The sequence below is a fragment of the Gadus macrocephalus genome, chromosome 7 (assembly GCF_031168955.1).
Source record: "Gadus macrocephalus chromosome 7, ASM3116895v1".
NCBI lineage: Eukaryota > Metazoa > Chordata > Actinopteri > Gadiformes > Gadidae > Gadus > Gadus macrocephalus.
This window is the reverse complement of record NC_082388.1, coordinates 20,024,388-20,050,559: the sequence shown is the minus strand read 5'-3', so window position 1 is coordinate 20,050,559 and position 26,172 is coordinate 20,024,388. Positions and strand designations below refer to the sequence as shown.

At 44.0% G+C, this 26,172-nt stretch overlaps 3 protein-coding genes across 4 annotated transcripts; 1 reads left to right on the top strand and 2 right to left on the bottom strand.

The window, feature by feature from the left end:
- Positions 1-178: 178 nt before the first annotated feature.
- On the bottom strand, positions 179-6,283 carry ei24 (EI24 autophagy associated transmembrane protein). The gene is made up of 11 exons (XM_060057265.1): positions 6,130-6,283; positions 4,870-5,006; positions 4,239-4,384; positions 4,043-4,103; positions 3,725-3,791; positions 3,388-3,512; positions 2,913-3,032; positions 2,326-2,437; positions 2,111-2,222; positions 1,871-1,945; positions 179-1,683 (listed from the first exon to the last, which is right to left on the bottom strand). The coding sequence occupies exons 2-11, from the start codon at positions 4,909-4,911 to the stop codon at positions 1,518-1,520; spliced, it is 1,026 nt and encodes a 341-aa protein (XP_059913248.1). The 5' UTR covers positions 4,912-5,006; positions 6,130-6,283; the 3' UTR covers positions 179-1,517.
- Positions 6,284-6,587: 304 nt separating this feature from the next.
- LOC132461825 (beta-galactosidase-1-like protein 2) lies at positions 6,588-13,624 on the top strand. Of its 2 annotated transcripts, XM_060057263.1 has the most exons (19): positions 6,589-6,983; positions 7,407-7,592; positions 7,741-7,809; positions 8,566-8,661; positions 9,008-9,116; positions 9,203-9,295; positions 9,371-9,452; positions 10,197-10,261; positions 10,361-10,445; positions 10,683-10,820; positions 11,004-11,088; positions 11,250-11,355; positions 11,619-11,765; positions 12,250-12,321; positions 12,448-12,526; positions 12,631-12,718; positions 12,823-12,934; positions 13,077-13,193; positions 13,368-13,624. In XM_060057263.1, the coding sequence occupies exons 1-19, from the start codon at positions 6,892-6,894 to the stop codon at positions 13,452-13,454; spliced, it is 1,908 nt and encodes a 635-aa protein (XP_059913246.1). In that variant the 5' UTR covers positions 6,589-6,891; the 3' UTR covers positions 13,455-13,624. The 2 variants fall into 2 exon arrangements, with proteins under 2 accessions (XP_059913245.1, XP_059913246.1); XM_060057262.1 differs by having other exon boundaries at positions 6,588-6,983; positions 9,203-9,452.
- A 942-nt stretch (positions 13,625-14,566) lies between these two features.
- On the bottom strand, positions 14,567-25,498 carry b3gat1b (beta-1,3-glucuronyltransferase 1 (glucuronosyltransferase P) b). Its single transcript, XM_060057266.1, has 7 exons — positions 24,171-25,498; positions 20,151-20,401; positions 18,569-18,728; positions 17,140-17,651; positions 16,440-16,736; positions 15,936-16,044; positions 14,567-15,036 (listed from the first exon to the last, which is right to left on the bottom strand). The coding sequence occupies exons 3-6, from the start codon at positions 18,681-18,683 to the stop codon at positions 15,958-15,960; spliced, it is 1,011 nt and encodes a 336-aa protein (XP_059913249.1). The 5' UTR covers positions 18,684-18,728; positions 20,151-20,401; positions 24,171-25,498; the 3' UTR covers positions 14,567-15,036; positions 15,936-15,957.
- Positions 25,499-26,172: the final 674 nt, after the last annotated feature.

Here is a 26,172-nt window from a genome sequence, read left to right as displayed (position 1 = left end):
GACCTTTTTGAACTAACTGTAATAAAGTAAAAAGGCCACCACTACTGCAAAAAAATAAGCCACTCTGAATTGTTTAACTGGCTATTTTATATGTTTTTTTTTTAAGGCAAACATTGATCCTCTAAATATTATATTCCGAGAATTAAAAAATACGACGTGTAATAAGGGAAACAGCAAATGTAGAATACTGACCAATTTTATTGAAATTAGACATGTTACTTTTACAAAACCTCACTGACAAATATCAGTCTCCACAAACGCCATCCATCACTTGTATGTCACCTCTTCCAAAAGATGGCCAATTCCAAATCCCTTACAAATATAGTCAGTTATGGTGATTGACTTATTGTGGATTTCAAGTTACACCTTCATAACACATGGTCATCATCGGCAGCACTAGCAACCAGAGGCCCATGGTCTGTCTGCATGGACTAGTAAAGTCTCCTTCTGATCCTTGAATAGAAGCTAACTCCACTACTCCCCCTCAGTTGTTTTATCAACTTCGATAAATGGAAAAAAATAAAAATAAACATGAATAAAAAGTTTGGCAGTGTCGTCTGACTCCAGTAGAGTCGTTTAACTTAAACTACCTAGGAAAGACGGAAACATCATTATCATCTCATACAGGTCATATCATCCCTGAATTGCGGTGCCCAGAGGGGAGTGAAATGGTACTTTGGGATGAAGAATGAGGTACAAATCAACACAATCTACTTTATGCAATTAACAAATCAAGATTAATTTTCGGGACATACAAATGTTTTTTTTACTGACATTTTGCCAGCATCCTTGCGGTTTTAAAAGAAATTCAGCTAAAAACAAAGTATTTAATAATAAAAATACCATAGAAAGGTGCTCCACTGGACCCCAAAGCATTGCTACTCTGAAGGAATCATAGACACTGTTCTCCTGCTACTTTGCATTTGACATCTGTTGAAGTTCTTCCATCTCTACTAACGAAGCTCAACTACAAGTGTGCTTACTTTCTTTACAGGCAAACATGTCCCTTAAAAGAGAACACAAAGACTCCCTCTTTCAGGGTACATCACTCCATTTCTTTAACCTTTTCTGAACACCATGGATAAAATCTTGTGCTGTAGGTAATTAATAGAGGGACATTCAAAATGGCACATAACCGGAAAATGAATAAATAATTAAAATGGGATTTAAGTGAGAGGCACAGGCAAGTCAGTTCGATTATCCAGTCTTGTTAAAAAAAAAAGAAAAGTGATGGGCATGCCAAATCCACATTAAAAAGGGCCGCAGATTAGTAAAAAAAAATAATACAAAAATTAAATCGTAGACCCATTGTCCTTAATCAAATGTCAGCATCCTCACCACCACCCTCAACCCAAATACAAATCCATCTCCCAGAATCCTTTTCCTCTTGTCCCCACGCCTCAGCTGCCGAGCCTCGTCCGGGGCCCGTCCTCCGGGGCCCGTCCTCCGGGGCCCGTCCTCCGGGGCCCGTCCTCCGGGGCCCGTCCTCCGGGGCCTGTCCTCCGAGTGACCATCCTTCAGTGGCTGGCGGGCGGCGGTTTGTGGCGCGCGGGCGATGTGTGGGGCGATGGCAGCCTCTCGACGGAGGGGGAGGGCGTGAGCGAGGTCTGCAGGTGGACGGTCTTGTGGAAGAGCTTGTTGCTGATCATCACCACCAGGGAGAAGAGGCGCAGCTGGAAGTGGCTGTGGGAGACCCAGGAGGAGACACGGTCGCGTGGGTTAGTGACGGGGCGATGCTGGGCAAGCTACATGGGCTCTTTTTGAATGATTTATCATCATAGCTGACACACACGCACACGCTGACACACAAGCACAAGCACAAGCACACACACACACACACACACACACACACACCTCTATCTATACTCACTATAGCTTTGTGGGCGTCTGGGCCTCATTAGCGCTGATGATGAACAGAGGGAAGAGGATAGAGAACAGGCAGCCGCTGCAATCCAAAACACGAAAACCAAGATTTAAAACACTCAAGAAAAATCATTTATGCAATGAAAACTGGAGCGACTGATTGGAGACCATATGGAAATATATGTGTGATTAAAGGACTGGAGATATTGTTCTTCCCAGAGACATCTGGGACAAGAGTGTGGAATACCTGATTATATAGGAAGAGGGCAGAGCGGTCAGAAGAGCCATGGGCAACCCGAAGCCAAAGTAGTAGGGCCAGTTCCTCTCGATGTTGGACAGCCGCTGGTGCATCTCAACGCCTGAAAACCGTACAAGTTACAAACCGTAGCAATGTTAGAAAGAAAGCGTGGAAGAGTAAATCGTTGGTGATGTATGCGTGTAGGAACGGACGCGGTGTCCCACCGTGGTTGAACCAGCGGTACTCGAAGCAGTAGAGGGAGTACAGCAGGGACATGTGCAGCAGGCTGACCATCTGTCCGATGGCATCAATGGGGAAGAGGCTGACCACCATACCCTGGTGCGGCACGCCGTCAAGCACACAGAGTTACAGAATTACACAGAGCACCTTCAATCCCCATTACACTGATGGGGAAACAATCACGTTAGGTAGCATAGTGCAAGGTTATACCAACGTTGATTGGCCAGAGGTGGTTTTGCCATTTCCACAATTGCATGTGCTACATATGCTGAAGACATACTGGAAATCCAATAAAACAAATCAGACTCGTCAAGTTTATCAGAAAAGTAAATTGACTTACTTTAAGTTTAGCTAACAGACAATACATTGAAGGTTAGCCAACACCAGGAAAGTGTCAAGTCATGATATTTCTTTCAATTTCAACCTTGAGTGTCACATAAACACTGAGTGTCACAACACTAGTTCAGCTTACATAATGCCCATTTATTGCAGTTTTTGGCAAATACATGAGTTGGTTACGGCAAGCATCCTTGAAGCCGCTTTGACCCTGTAAAAGGTACAAGGTGTGTACCTGGATGAGGAATAGAGCCTGAAGCAGGAGGTTAAACAGCATGTCTGCGATGATCTTGCTGACGCTGGGAAACGACTGGGCCTTTCTGCCGGACACCTCAAACGCCAGGTCAGCTATGTCCTAAAAAACAAAACAGGACAGCGATTGACCAAAATCCCCCTCAAAGGGTCAAAGAATTGACAGTTGTTTGCACATAAAGTCTCTTATTTTGACCACTATGTGAAGCTCTCTTGTATCGTTATTTTATGGCCGAAGGTAATCCGACACCTAATCAATATCCAAGATACTTTCATGGGTTGTGATCCAGCCAACCTAGCTTTAGACTCAACAGGGATTCTTAAGACGAAGGGAAACCCTACCCGAGCATATACTCGAGGGAGATACTTGAGTAGATCCATCGGCCCTACTTCATTGATAAACTACCGGGACGACAACAAGCATTGTGATTTACAGCCTAGTCCTTGTGAGGCCTCACCTGGAACCAGATGGCGTTGACGATCTTGCTGAGCACAAACAGGGGGAGCACCCAGAGGGCGCTGAAGACGGAGGTGAGGATAAACTCTAGCCAGGACCACACACTGCCGTGGAGGGACGGGTCACCTGAGGGGGACACATGGTCCAATGTAGACATAAGCTCTGGATGTCAGGTAGTAGTTTTAACCACTGGTGTGTAGGAAGATAAAGTCAATGGGATGATTATCAAAAGGTGTGGCGTAAGCCATCTGGTAATTCTGTTTGTACATACTGTTGCAAAACACAACACCTAGTCGTGCATAGGCTGTGTTGGAGTTGCTAGTGGTAGGGGTACATACCGATGATTCGGGCTGTAATCATCTGCAGCAGCGGGATGAACAGCCGATAGAAGAGAAACAGACTGAGCTGAGGAGGATAGGTTTAAGGACTATTAGAATTGTATTGGAAACAAAGACTGCTTAGTATTATTTTTGGAGCTAAAGTAATTGTACATCATACTTTTTTTTATTTTAAGAACTAGTATGATTGAATCAAGGGGGATTTGATTGGTTCAGTCAGAAATGTAGATGAGGTCATCATGTTAAAAAATATCTCATCATGTTTGCTTAAAGAATAAAGAGACACGCGATTGGTATTAGGTATACACTCGTAATTACCCAGAATACACCTCCATTCCAGGCACAGCATTGAAAAATCCTACTGGCTAACTTGGGTTCACTGGAAGCAGAGAAGTGGAAAGGGGAATAACAGTTAACAATCCGTCACCATCAGTCAAGACCATCACCTTTTATGGAGGGTCACCCAAGAGAAGAAGGGTGGGGTGTGTGATTTCACTTGGAGGCCGGGACCTACTTGTCAGGTTTGCGCTCCTCGCTCTGTGCCCGTCTCTGTGCCAGGGCCCCGCTGGCCCTCCTCCTCCTCTGCTCCTCCCTCTTCTGCTGGATGCGAGCGTCCAGCTTTGAGATGGTTCCAATCCCCAAAATGGAGTCCTTGATTCCCTAGGGGAAAATAAGCGCATGTGTATGCAGGTTGTTACACAATTAAAGTTGTGCAGATACGGAAATAAAAGCCATATGAGAATACATATCATTACTTTATTTCTGAAATGGGATCTTTAGGAAGGGAGACAACAGCAAGGCCTTCTTCAATATATAATGCTGATGTTAAATTGAACAAATTATCATTACCACTAGGGAGAGAAAATATTTGCCAAATGACTTGCAATAATGCAACTAATTATTAATAGATAGATATGTTTGTCTTCACACCACAATGTGGAATATGACAAGATCATTCATATAGTGTTTATAATCTGTCATCTTATCAAACTGTTCAGGGGAACCGAGTAGTATTTTACTTTAATTTTGGTTAAATTAAGAATTTGTATAAACATTTCACAATAGTTGAGGAGGAACATGTGACGCGTATGTGTTTAGCATGATGATGATCGTGATGATGAGGAGGAGTATGTTGACCAGCTTACCGTCGCAACATTGCGGAGGAAGGCCCGGGCGCTGTCTGTCATCTCTGGACCAGCTGCAGATCCATCAACTGCTAAAGGAGGGGGGGTTTGCGACCTGGTGGTCAGTTCTCATGGCAGGGAGGAGCTTTCCCAGTAACCTGGGACAACAGAGGAAAATTGGGACGAGGCCACACAACAGCAGGTTTTAATGTTTAATAGTATGAGTAATCACAAGTTATCATTAAACAGAATTTCCCCTTATTTATGATATGCCTGTCAGCTGTAAATATGGTCTCTGTAGTGTCTGTGAGACTGTTTATTTATAATGCTGTTTTTATATTCAGTGTTTTTGTAGTAGTGGTAGTTTTGTACCATAGCCTATACCAAATACATTTTACTGAACAAATATATTACTGAATAATTACTAGTATCCCCCCCGATAGTCGGATGTAAGACAGAACAATGTAGACTGCCTCCTTCCTGTCTCTGGGAATTCTTTGTGGAAATACATGTCGAGTAAACAGTCCATGTCAAAACAATGATAATTTTACTAACGTTAATATCAGGGTTTGCGTCGTGGACCAGACCTGGCCGATGTTGTTTTTTCGCGTTTTATTTTGATGACATAGGGCTATATATTTATAATACGGAATGCTGTAAGAGCTTATGGATCGTTACGTCAGATCACTTTGTGCTGCGTAATGATCCATAACTACATTGTCCAATAGACTAGATTACAGTAAAGCAGAAATACAATCTAACACACAATTTGAGATTTATTTCAGACCACATTTAGCAGACGACCATTTGTTTTACAAAAGGGTGGTTGCATGAAGTCAGACTACATGTTTGACCTAATTACCCAAACATTATGTACATAATCAGGAGCATATTCGACCCAGATCTTCTTAGAATCGTCCATACGCGTTAGGCAATGGCTCCTTAAATCTGTAACATTAGCTGGCTGGTGCTTGGTTAGTGAGCTCAACCACATAGCTTAGATGGTAGCTCAAATGTAACGTTAGACGGCTCCTTTCGGCCTACAAAGACGCACAAGCACATTTTGTTGTTGTTTCCTGCACCATAATGCCAGAGATCGTGTTATCTGGGCTCGCAGGATGTTAAGACTGCATGACTCCTTATGTTTTGTTCACTGTCAGCTACGCCTTACGTTATGTGTGCATTATGCTTCGCGACTGATGTTTTTTCGTAAAGACAACACTCTTAACACGCGAGTGATGTCAAAGAACATGAGTACGTGTAATGAAGATCTGAACTTACCTCATGCGACAAGCTCAACGTATATGAACTTCAGCAATTCGTGTTTTTCAACCCAGTAAGTGACAAAAACAAAACCAAACAAACGCTGGGTGGCAGGCCCGTGGGTATTGCGCAAGCTCCGACCTCAAAGTACCATGGGAAGTGTAGTAAATGTAGGTTTTTCAGACCCGTATGGATGGACAGTAAATACTATCATATTGAGTTAACATTTAATTGGTTAAGTCGATCTGGTAATATACCTTAGCTACCCCGGTCATTTATTACAAGAAAGCTAAGGTTATAAAATAATATAATATATAAATCATATTTGATTGTATTAATATACAAATATATTCATATACAGTTGTATTAATATAACAATATAATACTATAAAATAAACTATATTGAGGGTATCTTACAATGTTTATGAGGCCCTAAACACATTGAAAAGCCCTCAACATAGACATAGCTCCCTCCCCCCACCCCCCCCCCCCTCTCTCTCTCTCTCTCTCTCTCTCTCTCTCTCTCTCTCTCTCTCTCTCTCTCTCTCTCTCTCTCTCTCTCTCTCTCTCTCTCTCTCTCTCTCTCTCTCTCTCTCTCTTGCTCTCTCGCTCTCTCTCTCTTCACAACTTGTACTCTCTCTCTTTCCCTCTCTTTCTCTTACCCACACACATACCTCACACAGACAACACACTCTCTCCATCTCTGTTCCTGGGTCTGTTGCTTTCCCAACTAAATTTATTTCAGCGGACATTTATTGGAAAGCATCTTAAAGTTTATCAATGGTTGTTTTGAGAATAAGAAATTCCCACAAAAGGAAATATGCTTTTATCTGTTTGAGCATCTTTGGATTCATCATGTACCGATATTTAGGGTGAGTACATATTACACGAACAACGAGGGCTGCATCTTATTTGCTACATTACTACAACATTATGCTGCTAAACTTTTTCATGAGACTGGTTTTGCTGTTTTTCTATGGTAATGTCTTTGCATTGGAAAAACTGTAGGCATTCCAAATAAGAAAAGCATAAAGAAAATAAATCAAGTTGATTGTTAAGACTTGATTTTTTTTTTTACACTCATTTGCATTTTTTGAAATCTTTTTGCATATGCCTTGTCCTATGCCTTGTTGTAAATACGCATACTGCCCATTTACTTGTTTAGACAAGATTCTTGTCCTTTTACTTGTGCCATGCAAATTCCTTTCGCTCATGTCATGAGTGCCCTATTCAAAACGCAAAAGCATAATGGGCGGATAACGCAACGAGACACAAATGCCCCAATTCTTCTCCAGGACACCAGTGGGGGGGAGGAGGTTGAGCAGGAAACTGGGCCTGCACGCCAACAACTCTCAGTTCACCCTAGCCGGGGAGCCCTTCCGCATCCTAGGGGGGTCCGTGCACTACTTCCGGGTCCCCAGCGCGTACTGGAGGGACCGTCTGATGAAGGCCAAGGCCTGTGGCATCAACACCATCACCACGTAAGGCAGACATCTGTAAACAACCTCTTTGTGTAGCTGTCATATTCACAGGGGGATCTGGGGTCGCTTGATGGAATGAGTACTAGCATACTAACATAGAGCGGGGGGGGGGGGGCATTCTGGGCTGTGTTGGTTTGAATCCCTGCAGATATGTGCCGTGGAGTCTGCATCAGCCGGAGAGAGACGTCTTCAACTTTCAGACACAGCTGGACTTAGAGTGAGCGCCGAAATCTGTTCCTTGTTTGTCTGTCTGTCCGCACAATCGACCCTCACACAAGCTCCAAGTTGCATGGAATCTGTGAGCCATCCAGCCATCCAGCTCACCCCAGACTTACCTTACAGCCATTAGGGTGCTGAGTTATCAATAGCTCTGGTGTGTTTGGGGAATGCCCCACATTGCGTCTGGTGTCACGTTCATATCATCATCGTCCTCACCATTACCGCCCGTAAGCCGCCGGGCCCAGGGGAGACCAGGTAGGGGACGAAGCCACCTGACAACCGATGCAGCATTTCCACAACAACAGCAACGCGCAGCAGGGCAATTAGCGCTATTGGAGAGTAAGGAGCAGCCAAGGGATGCTGTATCAGCTAGGGTTGTGGCCGCAAACTCAGGGCCCAGGCTTTCAGACTTCCAACCCTGGAGATATGCGGCTGTGTGGCCAATGCCCTATATGCATCTTAAAGATGAATATAAAAACTATTATTAGTGCTGATGTAAGTGTTTGTATGGCAAATGACATCACATGACACAATTTCTGCCAATTAGAGAAGGGGTCTTTCGATAACTTGTTTTTGTTCCCCCCTAGATGGTCCCAGATGACAGGGATAATGTGTTTGGTTACTTGTGTTTGGGATGTCACAATTAATACATTTCCGGAGTGGGAATGTGTGCCCTCTCTCCTTCTATCTCTCTCTTTGGTATTGATTGAGTTTGAACTCTTTCTCTGATAGTGTTCTGTGGTCTTGATGGCAGGTCTTACATCAGTCTAGTGGCTGAGCTGGGACTCTGGGTAATCCTGCGACCAGGGCCTTATATCTCTGCTGAGCTGGACCTGGGCGGACTTCCAAGGTTGGTCTGATGTTTTCATATACAACCTCTATAGTTTCGATAGCTTCTTCAGCTTCTAATATCTATTGTGATACATACTATGACTCATCTTTCAGCGAGTGTGGAAAACTTGTGGTGCTATCTAGTCTGTGTACACGATAATCAACTGGTGAACAATAAAAACTAAATAAATCGGTTAACGAATCAGCAATTTCCTGAAAAAATGTTGCGCAAAAAAATATTAATGAAGCTATCAACTTTAGAAACTTTAGAAATGTGCACACACAGAAGCCAATTGACCCAGCCGCACAAAGTGCACATTGTTCTGCGTTAGAAATTGATTGCCTTACACTAAATTTGTATGCAGCTGGCTTCTTCAAGATGAGAACATGCGGCTGAGGACAACATACCCGGGCTTCACGGACGCCGTCAACGTCTTCTTTGATAAGCTCATCCCAAAAATAGTTCCACTTCAGGTCACTGCAGGCGACAAGCTTCACAGAAATATGTGGTTGTTTTGGATTTTCTTTTGCATAACCCCCTGTTACGGTTTTGATTTCAGTTCAAGAAGGGAGGCCCAATTATTGCAGTACAGTTGGACGATAGCTATGGGTCCTATGCCAAGGACAACCGCTATATGGCTTTCATCAAGGAGGTAGCGAGCCATGTGACCTCACACATAGGTACAGGCAATGCGGGTGTGTTGTGTGACTGTATTGTTTTCTCAAAGGCCTTGACGTCCAGGGGTGTCAGTGAAATGCTGCTCACATCAGACCTTTCCAATGGACTGAAGGCAGGCGGTGTTAATGGAGGTATACTTCACTAAGACATTCATTGTACACATATTACACATGGGTAAAGTTCAAGCAAACATACACATGCACAGAGTCATGTAGTCACGCAGGCACACATGGAGGCACTAACGCAGGCACACACCAAAAATTACAGCTAATTTTAAGTTACACACTCAAGGACACACAGGCATAGATTCAAGCACACACACACACACACACACACACACACACACACACACACACACACACACACACACACACACACACACACACACACACACACACACACACACACACACACACACACACACAGACCCATTCTCTAGCACACATACACATAAATGGTATCATGCACGTTTGCACAAAATGACATTAAACAATTAGATGTTAATTTAAATTATACACTCAAGGACACAGGCATACACATCAATTCAAGCACACACACAAATACACACAAAAAAGACGCTTACTCAAGCACACATACACATACATGGAATCATGCACCTTCGCACACAATTACATTAAACAATTAAATGTAAATAACACAAACAGGCAGACACACACACACACAGCAGGACGCACACACACACACACACACACACACACACTAGGACGCACAAACACACACACACACACACACACACACACACTAGGACGCACAAACACACACACACACACACACACACACACACACACTAGGACGCACACACGCACAAACACACACACACATACAGACCGTAATGTCTAACCCTTCTCTGGCAGCCATCAGAACGATGAAGCTTTGGAAGCTCCGTACGAAGGACATGCAGGAGCTGAACTCTGTCCAGGTATCAGTACTGATTGTCCGAAGCCCGGAGTCCTGCCATAGTGTGGGGATCACTGTAGAAGTGATCACTGTATAGCTCCTCCGTTGTGCTGTGTGTTAGCCCAACAGCCCCGCCATGGTAACGGACATCTGGAGCGGCATGGCCGACGCCTGGGGTGATCTTCACCATGTGCTTGCTCCCGAAGGTAAGAAGGACCTTTGTGACGGACATCTTTGAAAGGTGCTACTGATTTGATTCAGAAAAGGCAGCACTATTGGGCTCAGGTTATGTTTACTATGAAATGGAATGTCATAGTAAACACATTTAAACTAATGTTTTTTTTTACATTAATAAAAACATTAACTGCCACCAGCGCTCCTGGCTGGTGGCATTGAGGGCCAAAGATGAGTTGCATCATAGCGTGACCTTTGTTTTGTTGTAGACATGGTGTCCGCTGTGAGGGAGATTCTGAGAAGAGGAATGTCCATCAATCTCTACATGTTCCACGGAGGCACCAGTTTTGGCTTTATGAGTGGTGCACTTGGAATCCCTTCATACAAAGCAATAGTTCCAAGCTATGGTTGGTTGCTATGTGATATTTTGCCTTAGCCTTAAACCATTTGTATAATGTCTGCTTCTGTCCGTCTTATGTCCTATTAGAAAGCATATTTGCCTTTATTTCAAAGCCGCACTATTCATCATGTGAACTAGATGGCAGTGCAGGGCAATTGTTTGACCACTCCTTTTTTTTGGTGTCTTCCAGATTATGACGCTCCCTTGTCTGAGGCAGGAGAGTACACACCGAAGTACCATCTTCTTAGAGATCTTTTCAGTCGATACAACAGTGAGTCAGAACAAAGCTACAACTAAACACTTCATATGCACACCATGAATCTTATTTTGTGTCTTGTGTCTATGTATTATAATTGTTTTACGACCTGATTACTACACAGAAACAGTTGAAGACGTCGTTGCCTGATTACCTGTTTGTATCTTTATTTATGGGTGATGAGTCTGTGCCTGATATGCCTGCACTGCGTTATAGAGAGCCCTATGAGCCAGCTATCATGTATAACCACCTGTCCCTGTGGGATGCTCTGAGCTTCACTGAAGAAGTAAGTGCAAAGTTATTGTGTGTGTGTGTGTGTGTGTGTGTGTGTGTGTGTGTGTGTGTGTGTGTGTGTGTGTGTGTGTGTGTGTGTGTGTGTGTGTGTGTGTGCGTGTGCGTGTGTGTGTGTGTGTGTGTGCGTGTGTGTCTGTGTATGTAGACCTATGTATTTACGTATGTGTCTGTAGATTTGCTGGCATCTATTTTTTATGCCAAATCCTATTTGGAGCAAACTTAAAATCGGACTAAAATATAATTTCCCTATCTTAGCCGTTTAAATCCGCCACACCGGTCAATATGGAGAACCTACCAGTGAATAATAAAAACGGCCAGTCGCAAGGATACACACTGTATGAGACAACCATCACTAGCGGGGGCTTACTGAAGTCTGGGGACAATGTTCGCGACCGTGCCCTGGTGAGTGACCTTTCAACAGCCGCCATGGAATGCTGTAGTCTGGTTACCATGGAATCCCTTTACAAGACACATTCTTTATGCTCATGCATACACATGCACCATCGCACGCACACGCATGTGCACAAATCCTAACACCCATGCACATGCACACACTTGTGCAAACTCACACACACACACCAACACACCATAGACACATGCATGCACACACACTCACACACACTACAGACACACTCACAAAAACAAACGTTGGTGCACGCACACACACCCATGCACACACACACTTATATGAATTATTGACAGTTTGTTTATTGAGTAGTCTTCAACAACAAATGAAAAATTAGTTTGGATTCAACTTTTTTATCAAACTTAAATGCTTGTTAGAGTGATGTGCTTGACAGACTTATCCCATATTAACAATAGCTTGACTGTATTTCGTTCAGTTTATTTTCTGTCTGCCTTAATAAATGTGTTTTTTCTTCTTCAGGTCTTTGTGGACAGAAGGTATATTGGTTTTTTTAAGCGCAACACTCTAGAGATGGCAGTCCCTGATGGCGAGGTAGGCTATCTATCTATCAACACTCTGCCATTCTTGATTAACATTGCCTGCCTGGGTGGGCTGATGTATAGTGACTGGTGACTCACTGACCTAAAACCAAACAAAAAATCATTTCACCCCCAAAAGGGAAAGCGGACTTTGAGCCTTTTGGTGGAGAACTGTGGCCGGGTACACCGTGGCAAAGACCTTGACAAGCAACGCAAAGGTTGTAGTTCCACTCCAGCGCCTTTCCTCCCATCAAACCACTCCCTCGTTGAACGCGCATCCGTCGCCTGCACGCTCGTGTTCATTTATTATGCTTTGTTGCAGGCTTGGTGGGAGATGTTTTATTAAACGGAACCCCTCTGCGAGATTTCACGATCTACAGCCTTGATATGAAACCCAGCTTCATCGATAGGTTTGTTGAGATAAGACTTCCTAAATGCGAACGGCATAAAATGTAAAAATACTTCGTCAAAGGATTTTTGTGTGCATAAAACTGTGACAGATGCTTTGTCCCAGTCTTTACCGGGCGCCGTGGAAAGCTCGGCCCGAGGTCCCCCTCTACCCTGCCTTTCTCATGGGAGCGCTGTTTGCCTACGGCTACCCCAGCGACACATTTGTGAAGCTTCCTGTAAGTGAATGCCAAAGTGATGATACACTGGCTTTGACGCCTTCTGTTCATGTTGTTTTCCCCAGAAACGTTGGCAACGTAATTATGTGTTTTGTTGAGCACAAGTCCATTTTTCTTGCCTTTTTCTTTTATGAAACCGCAGGGATGGGGCAGAGGAGTTGTGTTTATTAACGGGCTGAACCTTGGCCGCTACTGGTCCAGTGGGCCCCAGCAGGCCCTCTATCTGCCGGGGCCCTTTCTCAACAGTGGAATGAATCAGGTCTGAAATATAAATCAGTCGCAATCATTTTGTCCACTTGGTCTCTCTCTCTCTCTCTCTCTCTCTCTCTCTCTCTCTCTCTCTCTCTCTCTCTCTCTCTCTCTCTCTCTCTCTCTCTCTCTCTCTCTCTCTCTCTCTCCTCCCTCTCTGAGGTGTTGTTTACTGTGTTTGTAGATCATCGCATTCGAGGAGCAAGAAGCAGACTACAAGATCCAGCTGGAAGATACGCACGACCTGGGCATGACCGCCGACATCAAGTGAATGTGTTGCCACATTATTTATTTGTATGTTTGAACGTTTTTGGTTTTGTCCCTGCCTACCATTACTGGACGATGAAATGACCATACAGACTAGGGTATTTGCTTAGACATTCGCATATATGGGTAATCAAATGCCCATTTAATATAAAATAAAAAACCCAGACACAGGTTTACATTGAGAGGGATTTTTATAACATGTATAACCGTACCTCTTTGTTCTCTTTTGGGTAAAGAGAGAGAACAGCCCTTTTAAACATGGACCAAAAATAACCAAATAAATGCTTCACCATCGGTCTGTGGAATGCCTCCTGGAATGCTAAAACATGATCAGCATGAGACACATCCATTGGGAACATTAATAACATATGTTCATTTAATAAACATAAGATAATGCAGTTATAAGCATTAACTAACAGTAAAGTAATGGTCTAGTAATCAACTAATGGAGTCATCGTTTACTGATGGTGTCAATTGATACATTATTTAATATGGCTTGGGCTAACCCTAGCCCCCTACTTATAATCACTTGTAAACACTAACGCCTATGCTAATGCTATTCACTAAGGCGTATTACTGCACTAACAAATGTTAATTAATGGTTAATTAATGTATGTAAAGTGTTACCATCGTCATTTGTGAATATACTGCACAGTACTGCACATAACAACTCCAAAGTCTCTAAAAGAAAGGCAAAGTTGGCACATTTCTCTGAAAAAATGAAAATACCCTGACTTATGTTGACCCAAGTGCTGTCAGAACAACAGCAGTAGTTACAAAAGTTTGGAATAGTATTTAGTAACCTCAATGACCTCCATGACCGATGGAGGAAACCCTTAGGCAGACGATCATATAAATAGTGGAAGGAAAAGAAATACAAAACGAACCAGCACCACATCCAAATCCAATCCATACTGGAGACAAAGTCCTATTCATACTTTGGAAGGACATGGCAGGTAAGGTAGGTTTCTTTGTGAGGAACCTTTGAAACACACCCCTCTCTAAACTGTGCTGGAACATGTAAAGACAATATGAATTGATTTCCCTCGGCTCGCAAGATATTGCAACATGTCAATCAAACCCAATCAACTGTCCAAATATGGATACCTATACTCCATCTCCCGACATTACCAAACCACTAGTGTGTGTGTGATTGGATTAGCCTTTATAATCTCCCTTAAGCGTTCGAGAGAACGCAGATGACAAAGCAGCACAAAGTCTGCATATACACACAATATATCCATCTCCATGTACTATCAAACTACAGTTAACATTCAGTAACACACACAAATCCATGTACCCCATAACATAAAAAACAGGAATATTGCAGAAATGCCCTCCATCATGTCTCTGATTGTCATTTGCTGCTGCCTTGTCACAAGACAAGGGCCCAATTACTTCCCTGCATGGCCGCCCTGTGTCCCAAACAACTAGTTAGGAGCAGCGACAACAAAAAGGGCCCCTATGTTCTGCCGAGCAGGGGCCCGGGCTGCTGCTGTAGGTCGCTGAGAGAGCTCTTTATGGCGTGGCTGAACCCCCTCTTCACGCCGTCCGGACTGATGGTGTGGTGTCCCTTTGTCTCAATGCTTAAAATATAATAAAATGTAACAAACGATGAAAGGTAATTATCATTAAATTATTATTATTATTTAAACTTTTCAACACACGTAACATGATTTTACATTAACATTTAGGGCGTTTAGCAGACGCTGTTATCCGAAGCGACTTACTATAAGTACATTTGTCAGAAGAAAGAGAAACAATATATCACTGTCGGTACAGTAAAGATGTTCATAGAACCAAGTGCCAAGCACTTACAATCGCTAGGTTTACCCCATTCACCGTATTCAACAAAGCTAGCTAGGATAAGAATCAGGACAAGAATAAGACTATCATGGGGCATTTCCACCGGAGGGTGCGGGTCGGTTCAGTATCCAAAGGTGTGGCATGGTTCGCGTGCAAAAGTGGGCATGATCCGGACTGAGCCGTATTGAGCCGTACTCGTCTCGCAGTAATCCTCCGTTGGGGTACTGAGACGCCTGAAAGGATGCCGGCAAGTTCGAGCTACACACGCCGTCCGTTAATTAGTCGACAGAACCGTCTCTTCCGTGCAACGGGGATAATAACAAACAAACACAATACCCGCGAGGGTTAAAACAGCGAAAGCTTCGTTGATTGAAGAAAATGTCACTCAAAAGTTTAATATCCTTCTTCGACATCCTACATTGTTGCTCTTTGTTCATTGTGTCACGTTCTTCTTTTTCCTTGGATTTATTAGCAGGCTACACTGTGTCGGGATGCTATGAGGCCACGATGCTTACGTAGCTGCCGCGGCAATCGACATACGGCTTAATCGCAGGGTACTGTCGGCGGTGGAAACGCGAGCCGTAACTGAGTTGGGCTTTACCGCACCTTCACTACTGAGCCGAGGCGTGCTGGGCCGAAGCGTACCGCCTGTGGAAATGCACCGTATCAGTGTGGTGACCTGGGTTGCCCGGTACATGTCGTCATACTTCAACCTCGGGATTTGAGAAACCTCGCTGGCCCTCATTCACCAGTGTGGGCCTCTCTGTCCTGGTATGCCACACCAGCACCTGGTTGTAACACAGGGAGGAGAGCACATGAGATGGATGAGGACACATGACGTTATATGTTTTCTTTAAAAGTCTTCAAAGATGTCTCATGCACACACATGGGCTATGCACTCGCACACCCGAGCAGAGAGAGGATGACTTCAAACAATCGATAAACCACGACAATGTTGGAACACGGCCCCATTCAAGAAACATGGGAGCATATATTTGAAAAGAGTCTAGAAGGCCAAGCCTGCGAGTGACGACTATTCGACTAAACACACAATTTCAACAGCTTCTAATCTCCGGCGGATGACACCGATTGGTGACGCATAAATCATTGACATCCTTCACTCCAATGTCCTTGTTTCCAACCCAGCCCCCCAGAGAAGGGGGGGACCCTTCCCTGGGCTTACCTTGGTGCAGTTATCCGCCTTGGGCTCCAGGTCGCTGAGGGAAACCAGCGCACTGAGCAGGTTGGTCTCCTGGTAACCCGACTTGACGTCGCGCAGCTTGAAGACGACCTCAGACTTTCGGATGAGGAGCTTCAGGTTAATGGCGAAGCCAGCCATGTCGATGGCGAACGGCCGATTCGGTGCGAACCCCGTCACCCAGCCGCACACCTTGCCCTGGGCGTTGATCTTGGGCGACTCGTATTTCCGGCCTGCAATGAAGCCCACAGGCCACACCGACACCATCGTGGTGGAGCGCATCTGGGCGGCGTGGGGATAGAGCGAGAGAGCAGGGAGGAAGAACCATCATGTGCTTGGGGTCACCCGTACACGCAATACCAAATTGTGCGGAACTGAAAAAGGCAGGCGAGCACTTACTGCTAACCTGACCCGTAGCAATTAACGATTTTAAAGTCCATGTATGTTCTTCATGCATTTCAAATAAGTAGCTATTCAACCGAGGCCATGTTCACACTCCTATCCATGAAAATCAGACTATTTGTTGGAACAAAAAGGCAGATTTAGAATAAATTGGAGATCAAAAGAGAATCGACACAACTCAGTGTAACATTTCAATTCTCTAGGTTATCGTCTCAAAGACCCCCGCCCCCCCCCCCCCCCCTCCCCCACCCTCCTCGGGGAAAAAAAGCATGTCTGTCGTCACCTCCTCAAACAGCTGCAGGCTGTACACGTTGTCATCGTCCGCAAAGTACACCACCCCGGGGGGCGTCTCGCCCATGGTCAGGCGCAGCCAGCGCAGCCCCAAGTTCTTCTGGATGCCCCCCCGCGGGTAGGACCCCGTCATCCTCAGGACCCTGGGCGTCTCCAGGTGGAGGTGGGTGTAGTTGAGGCCCGTGGCCTTCAGCAGGCGGCGCACCAGCGCGGAGGTGTTGCGGGCGTCCTCGATCACGACCCAGTGCAGGTTGGCCACGTGGAGGAAGGTGTTGGCCATCCGCGTCAGCTCCGCCTTCTGCACCGCCCTCGGGAAGGTGGCGGTGATCACGTAGAGGGGCGCCAGCGTGGCGGACCAGGGCGGGGGCCGGCTGTAGACGTACTCGGTGCGCACCGCCTCCACGATGCCGCCGCCCGCCCCCGCCGCCGCCCTCCCCCTCGGAGCACAGCCCTCCCTGGGGGAGGAGGGGTCCCCCGAGGCAGGGCGGCTGCCGTTCCTTCTGTCTGTGGGGAAGGGGGGGGGGGTGGGCATTCAGGACACCGAGGGGGCAGTCATGTTTTGGCCAAAGTGTTATATCTTACCCTACTCTACTCTCCTTCATTGCTGATTCACTGTGCCGCATTGGCTATATCCTAAGCCAATCAGAATGCTTTCTGCATTCCATTTTCACTATCTGCCGAAGTCATCTAGCATATTTTACGCTAAATACATGATGAACCTTAAAATATGACTTTGGTAATTATGCTATGAGGCTTTACAAAACCATGATTGCAATGCCAAACAAATGTGATGAAGGAGCTAATTCTTGTTAGCGGGAAAACGTGCATACCCGTCTTCATTTGAGGCCCACCTATTGCTTGGCTAAAAGTGTGGGCGCTTTCCTTGCACATTGCATGCTAGAGCCGTTGTATTGTAGATATTAAATATTGATCAATCAAATAAAGCGAGAGCAGTTCAAGCTGCAAGATGCATCATATATTGTGTAACATATAAAATAGAATATAAAGCAATGGACCATCCATTTGGTAGACCCTCTTGCAGACTTCCGCAAATCAAAAGTAGGGCAGTAGTAGCAGCCAACACTAAATTACGCCGATCTGATTCATATTCGTGTTTTGGTATTTGCTCCAGATACTCTTTTTTAGTTTCAGGACATTTAGGTTCCACACGTTATGCATTTCTTAGTTATAGAAAAACTCCCTCATTGGGGATCTGTATAGAACATGCCTCCTTTATATATTGATAACTTTCATAACTAGAGTCGTAGCTAGGTTTTGCCCACTCCCAGCCTCCAGGCACCGGGGTTTCATCACCCAAGGGCCATAATCGACCTACCGGTATTCTTTAAAGGGTCTCAGTTAATGATGAGAGGCTTTGGGTGAAAGCAGCTGGCTCAGGGATGAAGAGGGGTGATATATACCCGGCGTTCCTTTCCAGTAGAGGTCTGTATGGTTGCCGTTGCTTAGGTGCCAGATGAGGAGCGACCAGGGCAGGGCGATCAGCAACAGAGTCACAAAGTCTCGATTGGTCACCATCTCACGGCTGGCTGAAGCAGGTTGGTTTGGTTTGGACAGTGGTTACTGTTAGAATGGTCAAGAGATAAAGGCTAGAGTCAGTCCTCCACACTCCAACAAAATAGGGGGCAGTATAGAATAGTATTGTTCACTTCAGTGGAGTCCTTCAAAAAGCTCCTGAAGGCACACCTCTTCTTAGGGGCCTATGGCCTTTAACCTGCCCCCCCTCCCCCCTGTGTACACCTCTTGTAAAGCGACCTTGGGTACCTTGAAAGGCGCTATATAAATTGAATTTATTATTATTATTATTATTAAGGAAGTCTGGTTCCCTGATCTAATGGGCTATCACTGAGACACCTTGTGACTTGCATTCTAATGTACCGCAGGCTATAAGCACTCCATTAAAACATCAGCCGCAGGTACCTTCAGTTGTGTGTGAGGAACGTAGTTTTGGGCCACTTCAGCTTAATGCACACTATAAATAGGGGCCAGAATAAGAATATGCTTGGTCCTTTACCTAGTCTCTCATTTGAAAATATTTTTTCTACAGAAAGTCTTATGAAAGGTGTTTGATATTGCAGTATGATTATGGTATTGTCTGTGTTCTGTCATTATCCTTATTTTGTTTAGTGTTTGTTCTCCCCTTGATTACAAATACCAGCTGCATGAATCAATATTATATGCTATATCGGATCTGAGTTTCCTGAGAAATATTCCAAGTGTCAAATCAATTATAATGTTGTCTGCATTAACACAATTTAAACAAATGGACTTGGGTTCGGGGAACACACCTGCATGGAACACAATCCAATGTTGGCTTGTATTTGATGGATAACACCTTTGGGGGACCATTATGTATGGTGTGCCATCAGGTAAAAGTGTTTTTTTCCTTAATGACTGTGTCTTTCATCAACACTTTCACATCAACACTACATAACTGTTGATAACATTGGGCAATCTATTCCTGTAGGATTCTCTTTACAATTCGGTTTTTCACATTTTCAATGTCTCACCTTATCAGTCTCAGGCCAAGTCACAAAGCATCACAGTTCCACGTTGGTGTGTTATTATGCTCCAAACACTGTTGTATACTTCAGTGCCCTCAGGTTTTTTGTTCAAATAAACAAAACTACCAGAGATCTTGACAACTTGAAGCCTTATGTGTGGAGTTAAGTTTCCTTCTCGATACTCACTTCCTAGGGGTTATGTCTATCTTTTAAATGACTCCCCTATGTTGGAATTGTAACAATTGAAATACTTCTGAGACCCAATTATTGAGTGCTTCTCACGCTGAAGGTATTCTGAAGTTGTTTATAGTTCATTTTCTTCCTTGACAGCCGCAGCAGGAATTCCCATGAATTGCATGGAGGGAGAAAAATCATTCAAAAAACATTCGAAACACTCAATATAAGGATGATAAGGATTTGCTGTCCAACGGATGAGCTCCAACAAACACCAGAAACAACGCATCCAAGAAGTCATACTCACTGATTCACAAATAAAAAGATGCCCTTTTGCCATATAGGATCCCAAATGTGGCCAAATGTGGTGGTTCCCCGGTTATCGCTATCCAGCTACATCCATCACGCTGGTTAAAAAAACACTTCCACTAAAAACGGTTGTTTCTTGCCCTCAGATCAGCGCCGGAGCAAGCGGGTGACAAACAGTGTGGTCCAAGTGTCTAGCGGCCGTATCCGCTAACCAATCCCATGGGTCGGGTCGCGTCCTCACTGCCGGCCCTGTGGGGAGAGACGCAGACAGGAGGTCAACCCCTCGGAAGAATGTGGCTTCTCATCGGCAAAACAAAGGCTGGGATTGTCACAGCTGACGGGGCAAGAGGGGAGCGGGACGGAGCACCATAGCTGGGGGATTCCGGACAATTTAATAAATTGCATAATTCTTTTTTTTGTTTTGTTAACGTCGCAACACAGACATAACATATTTGTGGAATCCCTTCGAGCGGGATTTGGTGAAATTGATCGGCCAAAAGAAAGTTTGGCCGAAAGTTTCCCTGGCTGTACCTATTCTATTATACACAGAAAGAAATTACCCAATCTAGCAAGAGGGATGCCTCAGTGGAGCATGTAGGCTGCTCTGCTGAGCGGCCAGCGTGGTGCATGGGCTCAGAGCAGGTGGCTGACGTGAGGGAGTCTCCTCGACAGGGCCGTGCCACAGGCTCAAGCAAAAGGTAGATCTTCAAACGCCTAATCCGCACACATGCATGCATGCACACACACACACACACACACACACACACACACACACACACACACACACACTTGGTTATAAATAAGACTTGGTTTCATGGGAGCTAAAAGTTTGGACCCAAGGAAGAATTACATTCAACATATGGATGGGGAATTATCTGAGGGGGATTATCACAAGTAAAGTGTGCAGATCATTTTCTGGATTATGCTTTATTCTTGCATACCGATAAAAAGTGACCACATGATGTGTTGGACATGCATCTCAAAGAAAAGCCTCTGATTGTTTTCTCATTTCTCATTCACCATGAGAAAGACTTTATGAATAAGAAAGATTTTTACGACATGACAATGATAGCAGGATCGAGGATGACATGAATTATTTCATACCACCCAATAACAGTCAGCAAACAAGAACAGTAAGTTTCTCCTTGGGGATAGTGTTTGTGAGCCTGGCAACGGTATACAAGCTTAATGCCTACACCTTTCCATTCAGCAAACTCACAGCTAGACATTGTTTGAGCGGTAGTGCATGTCTCTGTAACTCAACTGCCTCCATAACATAGTCATGCAATTGTTCTTCATCATATTTCACATTGCATCATCCAGTAACACACCGACCCTCAAAAACACAGTTATAAAGGTGTGTGTGTGTGCGTGTATGTGCGTGTGTGCATTTGCATGTTTTCATGTGTGCATGTGTTTGCATGTGTGTGTTTGTATGTGTGTGTGTGTGTGTGTGTGTGTGTGTGTGTGTGTGTGTGTGTGTGTGTGTGTGTGTGCGCGTGTGTGTGTGCGCGTGTGTGTGTGCATGCATGTTTGCGTCTGTGTTTTTTAAATGATGACATAAATGTTTAATTCGCAATGGTGTATTGGAGCCTAAACTGAGGCACGTGGAGGTGAATACCTGAATCAGTCAACCTCGTTGTCAAGGCTGATAAAGCATCAATAATACTTTGTCATCCCGTCTTTCCTCCCACTCAGCCAACTGCTATACATACTCGCTGTGTTGGAACATGACCCCATACAGGCACACCTCTCGGGCAGTATCAGTGTTTCCACTCAGCCAAATAGACGTATACAGGAAATTTACAACACATTGTTTTCTATTGAAAAACATCCTCAAGTAAAGGGGGTGGTAGGTTTGGAGAGGCGTTACAAGGTAGCTACTGTGTTTATGTGTTGCTTGGTAACAGTTAAGTCCCAGTCCAGTAGCGGATCTATTTTTGTTGGCGGAGCCAAATAAATCATGAAATTAACAAACAAATCATAATCTGTTGTTGCTTATTACTGTGCTTGTAGAACTTTGTATAAAAGCAATATCACACTCGAAGTCTTGCTGTTGTACTGAATATCAGCACGGCTGTGATTATCTTCGGCATGCAGTATACGGCCTCGTACCTTTGACCGAATCACAGCCATGCTGATATTCGGTACACCAGCACTCCCTCTCGTGTGATATTGCTGAATAGTTACACTCATCCAGAGCTATAGCTGTCACACAAACTAGCCTAAGTAGGCTTACACAACACTTTCCAGCCTCTTCATTCATTCAGTTTCTGCAATCATAGTATTTGAAGAGTAATCAGATTATTTCAATCGTCAACCTATGTGTATGGGCATGATTCACTTTTACTGATTCTTCATTGCAAGCTAAAGATCTTTACTGTCCACATTCTTACCATTCTGTCTTCCCCTTTTCTGACTACATTTCTTATCCCTTGTCTGCTTAGCGACCACCGACAGCCACATTTAACATGCAATGTCTCCCAAACTTTACATGAAATATGGCCAATATCCTTATTATGGTCAATTGTGTTGATTCATGTACATATTTATTTATACATAGTCCTCTATATTTTTTCTTTTCTTTCAACTTCAATTCATATTTTATATGTTTTGTTTCATTGTCTTTCTATTCCCACTTTTGCTTCCTCTACTGACTTCAAAAGAGAGTTGTCAGTAGAAGAAGGTGTGACTTTGCCTCCAACCGTGTGAATTCCAAGAACTGTGAGTTGGGAGTATTCATCACATTCTACCAGGAAGAAAGGCTCATTCTTGTCAAACAACATTTTTGAAAAATGCCCCATCCAAATATTTAACAGATTCATAAGCTAGGGACATGTTGATTATTATAATTAGCTGTTGTGATTTTAACAGTATCAGTGGTAGTTCTATCAACATCATTAAAAATTGATTTGATTTACTAATAAAATACAAGAAATTCAAAACACAGAAGCTCAAAATATGCTGTGTAAAAGTGCAGAATATTGATAAATGTATCAAAATGTATCATAGGCTTGGTGGAAATCTTTCTCTTTCAATGAGAAACATAATTTTTTTAACATCCACTAAGTTGATCAGATGTTAAAACTGATTGTCATTGAAAACCACGACAACATTATCCACTGACGCGATCACGACAGATACTGCTTGTATCCAAGACACATGTGTTTTGGATACAAGCAGTATCTGTCGTGCATCTTATGCTTTTGGATATGTTACTCTTCTCAAAAATTGTAAGGAGAATTTTTAAAAGTGAATGAGCCATGTGTTCTAGATTCGCCTACAAAAACTACTATTTCCACAAATTAAAGAATGATGAAGAATCTATCAAATGTATGTAGCAGACGTTTAGAGAGCGAGAGAGAGCGAGAGTGAGCAAGAGAGCGAGAGAGAAAGAGAGTTGGAGAGAGCATAGGCCCTAGGTCAATTATGAACCATTTGAAATTACCTTGCTACCTAGCAATCCAGTGTTTGAAGGCATACACACAGACTCAATACGCAACATATAAGATTTAGTTCAAAAACGTTTGCATCGATTTCCCCTGCTTGGTTTCAGGACTCTGGACAGCGCCGCAGAAATGAAGAACACCTAGATTAGTTTCTAAGCCCATGACGGATCGATATCAAATTCGATCACCAAACAACAATCTAACAAACCGCCTACCTGATCATGCAGTGAAATGGGAAAATCACGAATCTCAATGAGGAAATTTAAATTTTCGGCGAAACACTCACCACTCCACACAAATGAAGAATTACATTTGTAGTTAACAATAGCCTAAGTCTCAAATCTCTCTCTCTCTCTCAGGACACGCACAGATACACGCACGCTCGTTTTGCTGAATAACTTTTCACCTTATGCACAGCAGCTCTATCGCCATTTAGTCACAGCAAACATAGGCTATACTGATCGAGGGGTCTCAGACACCCCCAATTTCGCACGCATTCTATTATCCAAGAAATATGGAATAGCGGAATGAAGAAAAAAGGCAGAGAAAGCAGAGATTAGGCTACATACCTGGATTTGCGTCGTAGCATCCCTCCCACTCCTATAAATCCCCCCCACTCGATTGTAAATAAACCCCGTAAGCGAAGAGAGACAAAAGGTCCTTCACTTTCTTCACAACATGTCACCAAATCCCCACCGACGCTGCGTCCCGCATACACACACACACACACACACACACACACACACACACACACACACACACACACACACACACACACACACACACACACACACACACACACACACACACACACACCCCATTCCGTCCTGGAATTGCCTATACAAGCGTGTGGTCGGTGTGGATTCGTCAGTTAGACTCCGAGCAGTGTCTGAAAGGTTGAAGCTCCGTGGCGAACTGCGCGCTCAAAATATGAATGTGACTGGAGGATTTCAGCTGCCGTATCGCATGCTGTTTCTACTTCTACTATATTCTTCTGCTGCTGTTGTTTTGGTTTATTAGAGATGGACGCATTTAAGCAGAGGTTGTGTGAGCTTGTACGCCTGCACAAATAAGTTGAGGGGCCCCTACGCAAAGGAGCACAAAAAGTGATTCAGCTGATGAAGTTCTGCCACCAAACATAGCAATCCTCACACACCTAGCATCACACACCTAGAACCCATGGGCTGTTACCATGGGAAACCTGAGAGAACTAACAGGCTACACATGTGGTCGCCATTAAGGTGAACATGAACGTTAGATGGGAAAGAACAAGACAATAGGAAGTGGCAATGAAGTGTTGAAAGAACATAGCTTGGCCTGGGTAAATCTATCAAATATCACCATAACATATACTCAATAGTTTTTTACCCAAGCAAATAAATAGAGTGGGCTTCTCCATCAGTATTCTGCTGAATGTGGCAATACATATACAATACAATACTTACTTAAATTAGCATGATAACATGATTTCAAGCACATTCACACAAACACATGAAAAGTAAAAAAAAGTAGGCCTACACAAAAACCTGCACATATCTGACAAAGATATTCTGACATGCACTCCACCCAAACAGGTTCACCTGGGCTCAACACATAATGCTGCAGAAGAAAGACAATTTAAGGTTTGACAGCTCAACAAATGCAAACGGCTGCCCAGTAGATGAGAAAATGTTATCATTTTCTCAACGGAATGACGTTCCCCTTTTGTTTATCATCGATCCATGTTCGGTTCTAAAATCCCGTGTGTCATTGCAGGCCGCTCCCCTTCAACTCTAAACCAATCAGGAACTCATGTATTAACAAGATTAAATTTGTATCTAAGTATATATAAACGTATATAAACGTCTCTAAATCGTGTTCGTCGCTTGTCTGTTGTTGTCAGTGACTCGTTGCAACCCTCCGCCATCCCCTTCACCTCCGGAATTAAGCTCCGCCTGTCTACGGCAAAAGAGATAACATCCCCCAAGGCCGAAGCACTCCATCCATAGTCCGCCGCCACCTGCAGCGCGTAGGCACCATCAGGGGTGCCTACGCGCTCATACCCGACATACTTCATGGATCCATCGTCCCCCATAAAGAATAATTTGATCTAATCTCTTGTCTAATCGCTAGCCTAGTATTTATTGTTAATTTTAAATACTTGTCTCTCCTGATTAAAGCATTTAGCCTATGAGCTGAAAGTAGGCCTACACATTAAACCTCCCACAAACAATGATTGGATTCCTATGGAATACATGTGAACGTGCAGGATTCAAGCACCTACTGGAGTAAAATAAATCAATGCTTTGCAAGACAAAACAGTTATTTAATTGCGAAAATAATTGCATCGGGCCTCTTATCGTTATCCATGCATGTGATTATGACTTAGAACTACACCTTCAGGTATTGTTTTCCGCCTTTAAAAAAATTGCTTTCGTTCGTAATTGCGCCCTTATCTATTGTATTTTTCGGCCAAGGGCTGATGTAATTTGTATGTCACGGCCTAAATTATTCACCGACCAAATGGCCAATGGTTTATTATTCATGATCAGCCATGTTGGTGTTGGGTGGGGTGCGTTGGTGGGTGAGGGT